Below are 11,619 nucleotides of genomic sequence, written 5' to 3'. Positions count from 1 at the left end.
GATAAGGGATTTCGCTGGCTAATTGGTCGAGGATCTCGCAATTTCAGGCGTAATGGGGATCTGCTGGATTGCGCTTGCTAATAGTAATTTTATGCGAAGACTCGACCTTTTCAGGGGAGAGCGAGCCTTGATGAAGAATCGGATGCAACGATCAGTGGCGGAGCCAGGAGCTTCCCTTTGGTAGGGCATGCACCAATGGCTTAGAGCGACATTAATAATTTACCGAAATTTTAGCAAAACATCCCTAAAATATGGACATTTTCCAAATGATTTAACATGTTTATCCAACACAATAGATCCAATATAATTTTATAGATAACAAATCCAATATTTTTCACCGAACAAAATAAATCTATTATTTATACATCTAACAAGGATTTGGTCGACGAATTTTTAGTGGTCGCAATTGGTTTCTTCTAGACGCCAAGTTTTGAAAAGATTGCATAATCACTTCATCATCGATACTTCTAAAAATTTCTTTCTCAAAGTAACACACCAAACAGTCTGATAGTAAGTCATCTCCTAATCGGTTGCGTAAATCAGTCTTTACCACATTCATCGCTGAAAAAGTTCTTTCCACACTAGCTGTTCCAACCGGCAATATCAACGCTAACTCGATTAGTCGGTAGACTAAAGGGAAATAAGTGTGGTAATTTATCTCCACCATCTTCTTTGCAAGATCTCCAAGATTGGAAATATTTGAGAATATCTCATTTGATCTCATATCACAGATATAATTTTGAAGTTGATGGTCAAGCTCAATTATATCAGTTGAACTAAAATCATCTGAATACAACTTAGCTAGTTGCAATAAGCGGACATGATCAAAATTTGCAAAAGAATTTGAAGGATCCAAACACATCACACATCTAAGTAGCTCTGTATTTGCCTCAGTGAAGTGTTTATCCATTTCCATTGCAATAACATCAATTACCTAATATCATATAAATTAAAGGTTGAATTATATTATATAATTAAATAATTATCAATGCTTTTAAAATAAGGTAAAAGTAAATACCTTTATGAAGATATCGATCCGAAAATGATGAAGATATGTCATTGGTTCTCCACCCTTAAGCCTTTTTCGAGATCGACCATGAACAAAATTCTCCATATTAGGCTCATCAATAGAATGTCCTTCACAAAATTCAGTTACTTCTTTCAATAAATTATCCCAACCATCTTCCCTCAATTCTTGCAACTTATTTTTCACAACATTAATCATATTGAGTGCATATCCTATATTTTGATCTCTTGCTTGCAGAATCTTTGATAGGGTATTTGTAATTCCCAAAATCTTCATCATGAACTTTCCAATGAAAACAAATTGAAAACAATCCATCTTATCAAATACACCCCCAGCAGACTGTCGGATTTTAAGACTTTCACCTAGTTTGTTTATTGCCAACAACACTCTTTCAACTGAATTCCACATGTCAAAAAGTCTAACTATTGTTGTGTAGTGAGAACCCCAACGTGTATCACCAGGCCGAGCTAAACTTATTTCTTGATTCTGACCTCTTCCAGTTGAAATCTCACCCATCTCCACTTGATTCAACACTTCCTCATTGTGTATTTCTCGAAGAGAATCCTTTCTTTTGCATGAAGCTCCAATTGTATTCACTATCATTGACAATGTTTCAAAGAAATCACCTACACTCTCTAATTCATGTGAAGCAGTCACAACAACTAACTGAAGTTAGTGGGCAAAACAATGAATATAATGTGCATTTTTGTTTTCTTTTAGAATGAGTGTTTTTAACCCATTAAATTCACTGCTCATGTTTGCAGCTCCATCGTAACCTTGCCCTCTGAGTTTTGCAAGTGATAAATCATGCTTGGCAAAAAAAGTATCAATAGCATTTTTTAGAACTTTTGCAGAAGTCTCATTCACATGAACCAATCCAAGAAAACGTTCCAAAACCATTCCTTTGTCATTAACAAATCTCAACACCAAAGACATTTGCTCCTTTACTGAACAATCTCGGCTTCATCAACCAAAAGAGCAAACTTCTTCTCCCCTAGCTCATTCAATATGATCTTTCTCGTTTCCATTGCACAACATTCAATAATATCCCTTTGAATTGTAGGAGAAGTCAATTGATTATTTCCTGGAGCATTCTTTCCCATCACTTTATTTACATTTTCTTCTCGCTTGCATACCCAACTAATATGTTCTAGAAAATTACCTCGGTGGAGTGACTCTGCAGATTCATCATGTCCTCTAAAAGGCAAACCTTCCTCTAAAAGTATTCGAGCAACACTTACAACCATTGACAATCGAGTGCGATAATCATCTTCCATAGCAGTAGTTTGTCTTGCCAATAGCTGATTCACATTCCCTCTTTGATTACGATATTGCTCGACCTTCATTCTACAACCACTATGTGAGCTACCAAGACTTCCTTCATGATTGACAAATGCACGTCTTCCATCTTTCCAGTTATTAAAACCAATCTCAGTAAAAACATTTCCCCCACTTCTATTGTTATTTGCAAACAAATAACAATATAAACAATAAGCTTTGTCTTTAGATACACTATACTCTAACCATTCATAATCCTTGAACCAAGCAACTTGAAACCTTTGATTCTTTTCGCGAATAAGAGTGAATGGAAATTCATGCCCAACTGGTTGACAAGGGCCTTTAGCTAAGTATCTTCTCCTCAATGAATCTCTAATTTCAAATGGGTAACTATCAATTGGTTTTCGCAGTCCAGGATCACCAATAATATCATCATCTGATGCAAGACTTTCTTTCTCAACAAAAGCAACTTTCTCCTTTGGTTTTGAATTTAAAGGTTCTGAATTTTTTGGTAGTTTGGTAAAATATTTGTCGATTATTATTGTAATTCCTATTTAAATAAACAAATAAAATATTAAAATCAATTACACATTCATCAAAGACTATCAATTTAACTATTTAAGTTTCTTATGTACTTGACATAAATTCGTCAGTGGCCTACCAAAATTATACAGTATATTCCAATTAAAGTATAAAAGGTTACCTACTATTAGTAATTCACATTTAATTAGAATTTATTTGTTGTTTTTATTCTACTATTTTCAATGAAGTAATTTTCTATGTGGAGTTGGGGTTTTACTCGTTCTTGGGCAGTGAGAGTGTTCTTTATTGGTACAATTTTCTTTCTGTTATTGTTTTATTTTTGAACTTTTGTTTGGTTGTGGAATACTAGAAGTATACTAAATAAACATTCCACAATATTCTCCTTTATTGTATTATGATTTCTTCTTTTCTTGAAAAAACTTAAGAGGGTTTAGTAGATTAGGAATTAACTTAACAATTAAATCAACTTAATAGTTTGTGTATAAAATTTAATTTAAATTTCTCAATATCTAAATTTAAATAAAACCTAAATTTATGTATAACGCACAAACATACATAATTAGTATCATAATTAACAATTTAACATCAATTTCAAGAGTATGTAAAACACATAAACATTAAACAATATGATTGGTAACTAATTTATTCAACACATTCATGATTAATCCCTAATTTTAATTTAATAAACCCTAAATTAAATACTCAATTAATTGAACAAATTTAAACAATTTAACATCAATTTCAAAAGTATGTAAAACACACAACAATTATAATATGATTGTAACTAATTTATTCAACAAATTGATAATTAATCACTAATTGTAATTGAATAAACCCTAATAAATTGAACATTTAATTAATTAAACAAATAACAAAAAAAAAAAGCAGACTCACCTGACCGGCGGCGGATTCCGGCGGCACAGTAGCACAGGCGAGGAGACAGGCAGGCAGGTTGCAGGCAGACTGGCAGAGGCAGGCTGAGTTGTGGCCTTGATATTCGTGCTTTGCTTTGATATTGGTGTTGTGGCGTTGAATTTAGGCTTCTACATATGTATATATACGTTTTAACTTTTATTTTTTTTCCTATTTAAGGCTACAAAACGGCGCCGTTTAATTTATTTTTTTTTAAAATAAAATCTTCAAAACGACGTCGTTTTGAAGAACCCTAAAAAAAAAATAAAACATTCATACTTCTATTATTTCCAGCCGCCTTCCTTCTTCTTCATCCTCCAAACCAAAATGCTGCAACTGCACTGCTGCGGCACCACCGGCTGTGCCGCGGCGACACCTTCATCCCCCTTCAAAGCATTTTCCGGTCGCCGGTACGGCACATGCCCCCCTTTGCCGTACCGTCCCTCCACCCCTGGCAACGATGTTCAGGTTTTTCTTTATAGGTGAGACTGTGTATTGGTTTATCAAACTTTTATCCTGTGCTCCTATTTTATGACAATAACTTATCATTTATTTTAAACAATCGTTGTGTAATATTAGTAAGGATAGTCAAATTAACAATGATTCACTTTGAATCAATATCTAACTAGCTTCTAATGGCTTAATAGATTATTGGGACTAAATAGGTGAAATATAAAAATATAAAGACTATTGTATAAATTTTATTAAACCACGTGAATTCAATTTTACTTTATCTAACATTAAAATAATGATAACTAACTATTAAAGATAATTGTCCCATTTATAATAAAAACCAGTGAAAAGGCTAATTAGCGCTTTTTGTTTTTTTTTTTTTTTTTTCATGATAAAGATTTCGCTGGTAAAATGGGGATTGAAAAAGTGACATATGCAATATACATACATATATCTATACCCCTTAACTAAGCTTGAAGCAAAATTATATGTTGGAAATAGATTTGCCAAAAGACTCCTACAAATATTTGGGAGTCTAATACTTCTTTTATCATCTCTCTTTGTTTATAGAAATAGTGTAGATAATAACTTGAGTAGGTAGGATAAAATAAATTTATAAATATCTTTTTTCTTTTAAGTTTTGAAATTCCACCTACGAGATACAAATAAATTCCTATATAAAAGAATAGAAACTAAAAAATAAATTTGTTTATAATTATTTTAAAATTATTATTTATTATCATATTTTTATTCTATAATAACATATAAATTAATTATTATAATCATATTTAATTTTATTTTATTTTTAAAAATCTTTAAAAATCTTTATTAATATTTAATAAAATTTAATTTATTTAATATGAATATAATTAAAAAATTAATATTTTTTAATACATATAAAAAAATAAAATAATTAAAAAATAAAAAATAAAAAATCATAATTTTAAAATTTATATTCAAATCATATCACATAAAATAAACATATACAATTACATTAGAAAAATCAATTAATAGATTCTTTAAAACTTTAGTTGAATGAGTTTTTACCTACTCTACTCTGAATACTAAATAATAATTTTTCTAAAATTAACTAATCGGCCCAGATCAGACCATACATAACCAACATTCGGAGTGGAAACCAGAGAAGGGAAGAGTCAATGTCCTCGTATTTGCCTTCGCGATCTTCTGCGAATTACAGAAGAACAATAGCTCGAGCAACAAATGTCCAACCCATTGCTCCAGGAGCTCGACTTCAGGATCCAGGCTTAGCTCCTGCTCCGAATGTTCGACCTTTATTTCAGTTCTTAGCTTTTGGACTCATCCTGATTTTGGGCTCGCTTCAGTTTCTCTTGCCAGTCACCCATTTTCGGAACCCCTCCGATCCTTTTAGAAACTGGGTCCCATTTAAAACTTCTTCATCTCCGGTGAGGTTTTCCTTTCTCCTACATGTTCTTAATTCAGTTGAATTACACAGAATTTAAATGGGAGGAATTGAACCAAACAGAGTGAAAATCTTGTCGTTGGTGATGATGAAACGTGTTTATGTAGTTGACCAAGATTGAGGCTTCAAGGAATGGTGATAGTGGAGGTGATAATGGGATGGTGCATGTTGTTTCTTGGATGGACTGTCTAGACCTTCGACTTCTTGCAGTTCTTGCCAACTCAACTTTGTCAAGCTCCAGGTTATTTAGCTTTCTATTTTAGCCCATGTTTGGTTTCCTTTCTTCAAGTTTATAGTTTTTTTTTTCTTTTTAAAAAAAAGATTTATTTTTTAAAGTAACCTTGGAATTCCATTTGCGTTTCTGTATATAACAACACAGAAATTGGCAATATATTTGAAGGGTCAATAGTGAACTTGTCCAGGAAATGGGCCACAATTTATGGCCTGCATTATGATAGTTACTTCTGCATGTACATTTTATGTCTCTGTTGTTGTATTTGATGTTTGATATTTTCCTTTAATTGACATTTTAACAGACTGCTTAGCAGTTTGTGGGCTTTGGCCTAGTGCAAAAATCTTGTTACCACTTTTTCTCTCTTTTTTTTTTTTTTTCATTTTCTTGGCAATTTTGAATGATTTTGTTAATTTATTCTGTTATCTTGTTGATTTTTCAGATATCCTGATCTGGTACACTTTCATTTCTTTATCCCTGGAGGGAACGAAGACAAAGTGTCATTTTATAAATTGAAGGTCTTATTTCCACATTCAAATCTTCAAATTCATGGGTAAGCCTCTCTTTCTTCCTTGGAAATTTAGTTGGTAGTGTGTTCATGGTGTTGCAAAACTTTAGGCAGGATGAAGTTAAAGAATTACATGCAACTGCTGTTCGAGGAGTGCAATATAATGAGACCAGTCTTGAAGAAATAGTGCCTTTCCTCATACCAATTGTCCACCACTTTCTGAACAAATTCATATTTGTCTCAGCAAATGTAATCATGAAGGTTTGTTCAGTTTTCTGATTGTATTTGTAATAGCCTTTCTCTAGATTTAATGGATATTTATTTGTTTGTTGATTGACTTCAGCAATGAAACTGATAATTTAGTGAAAACAAACAATAAATGAATAAGAAACCGTACAGAATATGACTCATATATCATGCATAAGATGTAAATATCAGGACTTCCCCTAATGCATATCAAGAAATCAGAAAACCCTGGACTTTTGACTTTTCCACCTTGTTAGTTCTCAAAATGAAAGACCTTGTTCTTATGCATTGTATCCTGTAAAAATCATCAATACATTACAAGCTCTCTTGACTTGTAAACCTAATTCAAAATACCTACTTTATCAATGTTCAATAAAATGTCAATTTGACTGCACTTGATGCCATCTTGGGCCTCAAGCAACAAATTGTTTCAATCAATTCATCAATGAAACAGGAAAAGATTTTGAATAGATCAGTGTCAGAATATTACTTTGTAGGGTAATCAGCTGCTGAAATGGTATGAACACATTCTTAAGCATTAGTTGATATTTATTGATTTGTAGTTAAAGAGTATAGATAAATAGGGGTCTTGTTTCGTAACATTTATTGGTATACATCGAAATACATCGAAGAGATGCAGCTCATAATGGTTCGATGGCTGGATAAATGATAAGAAAGGACATTAATGACAATTATTTCCCTCCAACCAGCTGTTTCTATTTTCATATCATCTGAAATTGTTTGCTAATTCATGAGGTTTCAAGTTATCATTCTCTAATGTGATTAACTTGGCTCATGAGATCCATTTGTTGTCTTGTCATTCCATGGTACCACTATTTACATTTTACTTCTTGGTTATTTCTTTGCTTTTCGTGGGCCTTCCAGTTCCAGATATTGTTTTCAGCAACTAAAATATGAACTTGAAAGCGTTTCTCTTTGTCACTGTCTATCAACGGTGGGTGAGACTTGAAGTTCTGGATTAGTTTGACTTAATATGAATAATGCAGTTATGCAAATGCCAATAATCCATCAACCATGCTTTCTTGAGGATTTTATGCTATTAAACTTGTAGCAGCAATGGGGCACTTGCTCTAGTTCCTGCTGTTGTAGGCTCCTAGACAAAATAATGTGGGATGAGAGTTTCTCTTGGAAAAGCAGCATCCTTGAGTACATTCACTACTGTTGCAGGGAAAAGTTGAAGATCTAATTGGAGTTGACTTAACCAATTATGCTGTTGCAGCTGCTGAAGACTGCAATGAAAAATTAAGCACATACGTGAATTCTGATGTGTTGGATGCTATTCAAAGATCTGCTTCAAAACCATGGGTACCTGAGAGGCCTTATGTGAAGGATTCCTGTATTCCAGATTTAAGAGTTCTTTTGTTTGATGCAAATAAGTTAGAAAAGGATTATATGGAAGCCATCTTATGGTGGAGCAAAGTTCTTAATCTGCGGGAAAGGTTTTGCATTTTGCATTTCGCATTTCACATTTCACTTTTCTCTTTTGCTGATTTAGTGGTTTCATTCTTTTCCTTTTGTTGATGCCAAGTTGCCAGATACTTTTCTCTATTAATGATAATTCTCACTCTCAGTTTTGATGGTAGTCTGTGCTCCATTAATTAGTGAGAGATTGGGAAATTTTTTTCAAAACCTACAGTACAGGATCCTAGCCGTGGATAGGTAGCACCGTTAGAACAGAAAAATGATAAGCCTTAGTTTGTGGATCATGTCTTGCTAAACCAGTGAGAAATTTTATGGTTGTCATTATTTAATGTCTGAAAATTGGTGACAGTACAGAAGGAAAAAAATAATTATAATGCTGTAAGATACTTCCTAAAGACTTATTATTGTAATGTTATAAATTTCTATCTCTTAAGGATATTACATGCATATATTTTGAATATGGATGGTAAAATATATTTCTAACATTGTAACATACTCTAGGCATTGATGTCTATTCCGATTGTTAAAACGGAATAATTTTATAAGCTTCTTTGGTTTAGGCAGAGATGATATTGATGACAATTTAAAAAAATTAAGATTGATTTGAGAAATTAGTTTTATTTTTAGCCAATTGATCAAAATTAAACAACAATATTTTATTGTCTGGTTGGATTTTTACCACACTCTTCATTCTCTCTCTCTCTCCCTCTCTCCTCTCCATCTCTTGTTCTTCTCTCCCTTGCTGAAGCCATCCCCGCCAAAAATCCCAAGCAAGTAGATAGTGAGCTACCTGATGAAATCCTGTACTGCTTAGTCTCCTTGATGCTCATAAATTCAGCAATGAGATCAAGCACTTTGTACAGTAGATAGAGGAACTATCAAGTATCATTATTGACTCATTAGGTTCAATTTTTTGTTTTCTAACTGTCTAACAAACTATCTTTAGAATCCATGTTATAATTTGCAGTTGGACCATTGATGGCCTTATTCCTTCTCTTCTTTCGTCCAGCACCCTGTCGATTTTGCACTGAAATGTCATGTTTCAGTTTTGGTATACAATATTTCATGTCAGAGTGGCACAAACAGGTTTTTCCAATTTCCAAGTTTTACTGCTTTGCTCAGTACCAGTGTTAAATCATTGAAAGAATGTTTTGAGTTCCTTCAACTTTAGCCCTTTGAAGTGATCTAGTAATCTTATATCGTTTTGAAATATAATCTTCTTCAGAGCCTAACTTTTAAACAATAAAATAATAATTACTATTATTATTTTTGAGTTTGAGTAATCGGCTAAAATTATAAATGATTTTGCCAAATCTCAAAGAAAATTAACAAAATTAAAAAAAAAAAAAAAAGAACAGTTAAAATTGTAAAATTTAGGTAGAAGTCTTGATTCTTTTTTTTTTTTTTGGGGGTCATTTGGCCTATTTCAACTGTCAATTATTAGAAACATACAGCGAATGAAGTATAGGAAAAAGAAATTATGTGAATACGACATATAGTCATACAAGCTTCTCACTGCTATTTTCTTTTTCATGATTTGTAACGTTATTTCTCTTATTATTCCTTAGTTTAGAGAGATAAAATATGTCTTCTTGCTGAGTTGCCTTGTGTTTTGTGGGTGGATTGTTTTCAGCACAAGTCCAAAAGGCCTGGCAGTCTCGTTGGCACTCTACAACAGGCATCTTCGGCTTTCTTCTTCTTGGTTGGTGAAGCATTCAACATCAACAGATGTCAACAACAGTATGGTTGTCCTGTATGATGGGCCCTCTGTTTGCTATGAATCAGGCAGTGGAACCATTGAGGGAAATGCATGGACTCAGTTCCTTCCTTCAATCTCAAATCAAATCTTGGGTAGCTAGAGTTGCACCTTATGAATCAGAAGTTGATAATGAAATGAGATTTGCCTTGAATGTGAGGCATGGTTATGCATCATGAGGCACCAAAACTATTGTAATTCAAAATGAATATGGAAAATGCAGATGTTTAGTGTAATAGTTGAAATCCTAATTCTAATATAGATTATTGAATTCTATCAAAGGAATTGTTTGTGGTATAGGATGATTGCTTAAGAATAACTGTGTGTAAATTAATATTATGATTGCTCAGTTTAGAGAAGGAATACATAGGATGATTACTTGCTCATGCATCTATATTGATTTTTTATATTTAGGATTAGGAGAAAAGGAATAACTTTACAGGGAATATTTGAGATGGCATATGCAGAAAGCTAATTTGTTTTTCAGATTTTTTTAACAATTTTTTAATACCAGTGAAATTGCATTAAGAGGCCGTAAAACGCAAACAGTGATCATACAGAAGTCAGATTATAAATCTGATGATAATAAAGTTTTATCACAATGTAAAAATGATCAACACTTGAAGCTCAAGACCATACATATACTTAATTCTTTCATTTTCTCTACCTAAAAACACACAAATATTTATAATTATATTTAAATTTAAAAATGGATAATATTTTTATTTTTTAAATTAATTTTAAGAGTTAGTTAAGAAAATATTAAAATATATAAATTTATTAATACTTAAAAACTTTAAATTGAATAGATCATTCTTTATTTCAATTTAAAATTTGTTACATTATAAAAAAAACTTAATAATACGTAAATTTAAATTATATTATTAATGGTAAAAAAGTTTTAAGGATCGAAATTTTATTTTGATAAATATAAAAATAAATTATTTATTTTAAATTAGTTAAAATTATTTTACATTATTTATTATATATGTATTTCAAAATTTTTATATCAAATTTTAAAAAAATACAAAAATTTCTCATTTTCTCTTTAACTATAATATCTTTTTACAGTAAAATTTAATTAGTTTTATTAAAAAATAATAATAAAGATACAATTTGTTATTCTACTCAACTATATTTTTCTCTTAATATCTAGATTACACATAGTTGAAATGGTTTAATAAAGGTAAAAAAATTGAAGATTTTTTTTTTTCCCATGGAAGGTTCAAATCCAACAACTTCTTCTAAACTTTGCTTCTCACTAATCTTGGTCGAACAACTTATTGTTGATCCCACCAAGGCCACTCTCACAAACTAGCAAATGACAGATTAAACACCACAATACCCAGACTTCTAAGCACATGTAAATTACCCAACTTATCTGCAACAATATTAACTTCTCTAAAACAATAACAAAACATGTCAAGCTTTTTGCAAGAGCTCATGTAGCTTCACATTGCTACCACACTTACTAGTTAACAACAAATTCATGGAGTTTTTAGAATCTATTTCGACTTCAACGTTTTGGAAGTCCAGATCCCAAGCAAGACCCAATCCTTTAATAACTGCAATTAGCCCGCCTACATAGAATAGTAAATCCCCAATCTCACAGCAAAACCCCTATTGCAATTGCCCAGCCAATCCCTAAGAACTCTACCTCCCTCCTATATCGAGATTACCTTTGCTCGCTCCATTTTTATTTAATTTAATCCATCCTTCTATGGAAGGTTTGTAAGTAACCAAGCAAATCTTATAGGATACACCCTTCCTGCTTAAAGTT

At 32.0% G+C, this 11,619-nt stretch overlaps 2 protein-coding genes across 3 annotated transcripts; one reads left to right on the top strand and one right to left on the bottom strand.

Moving 5' to 3' along the window:
• Positions 1-1,823: 1,823 nt before the first annotated feature.
• Positions 1,824-2,947, bottom strand: LOC122722081 (zinc finger MYM-type protein 1-like). Its single transcript, XM_043951735.1, has 2 exons — positions 2,941-2,947; positions 1,824-2,855 (listed from the first exon to the last, which is right to left on the bottom strand). The coding sequence occupies exons 1-2, from the start codon at positions 2,945-2,947 to the stop codon at positions 1,972-1,974; spliced, it is 891 nt and encodes a 296-aa protein (XP_043807670.1). The 3' UTR covers positions 1,824-1,971.
• Positions 2,948-5,316: 2,369 nt separating this feature from the next.
• Positions 5,317-10,103, top strand: LOC110602990. 2 transcript variants are annotated; one of them, XM_021740626.2, is made up of 6 exons: positions 5,317-5,637; positions 5,762-5,895; positions 6,329-6,439; positions 6,505-6,655; positions 7,829-8,100; positions 9,717-10,103. In XM_021740626.2, exons 1-6 carry the CDS (start codon positions 5,371-5,373, stop codon positions 9,940-9,942), a joined length of 1,161 nt encoding a protein of 386 aa, XP_021596318.1. In that variant the 5' UTR covers positions 5,317-5,370; the 3' UTR covers positions 9,943-10,103. The 2 variants fall into 2 exon arrangements, with proteins under 2 accessions (XP_021596318.1, XP_021596319.1); XM_021740627.2 differs by having other exon boundaries at positions 5,500-5,637; positions 5,718-5,895.
• Positions 10,104-11,619: the final 1,516 nt, after the last annotated feature.

Source organism: Manihot esculenta, chromosome 16 (assembly GCF_001659605.2).
Source record: "Manihot esculenta cultivar AM560-2 chromosome 16, M.esculenta_v8, whole genome shotgun sequence".
NCBI lineage: Eukaryota > Viridiplantae > Streptophyta > Magnoliopsida > Malpighiales > Euphorbiaceae > Manihot > Manihot esculenta.
Note: the sequence above shows the minus strand (reverse complement) of the source record. Positions and strands in the feature narration are given on the sequence as shown.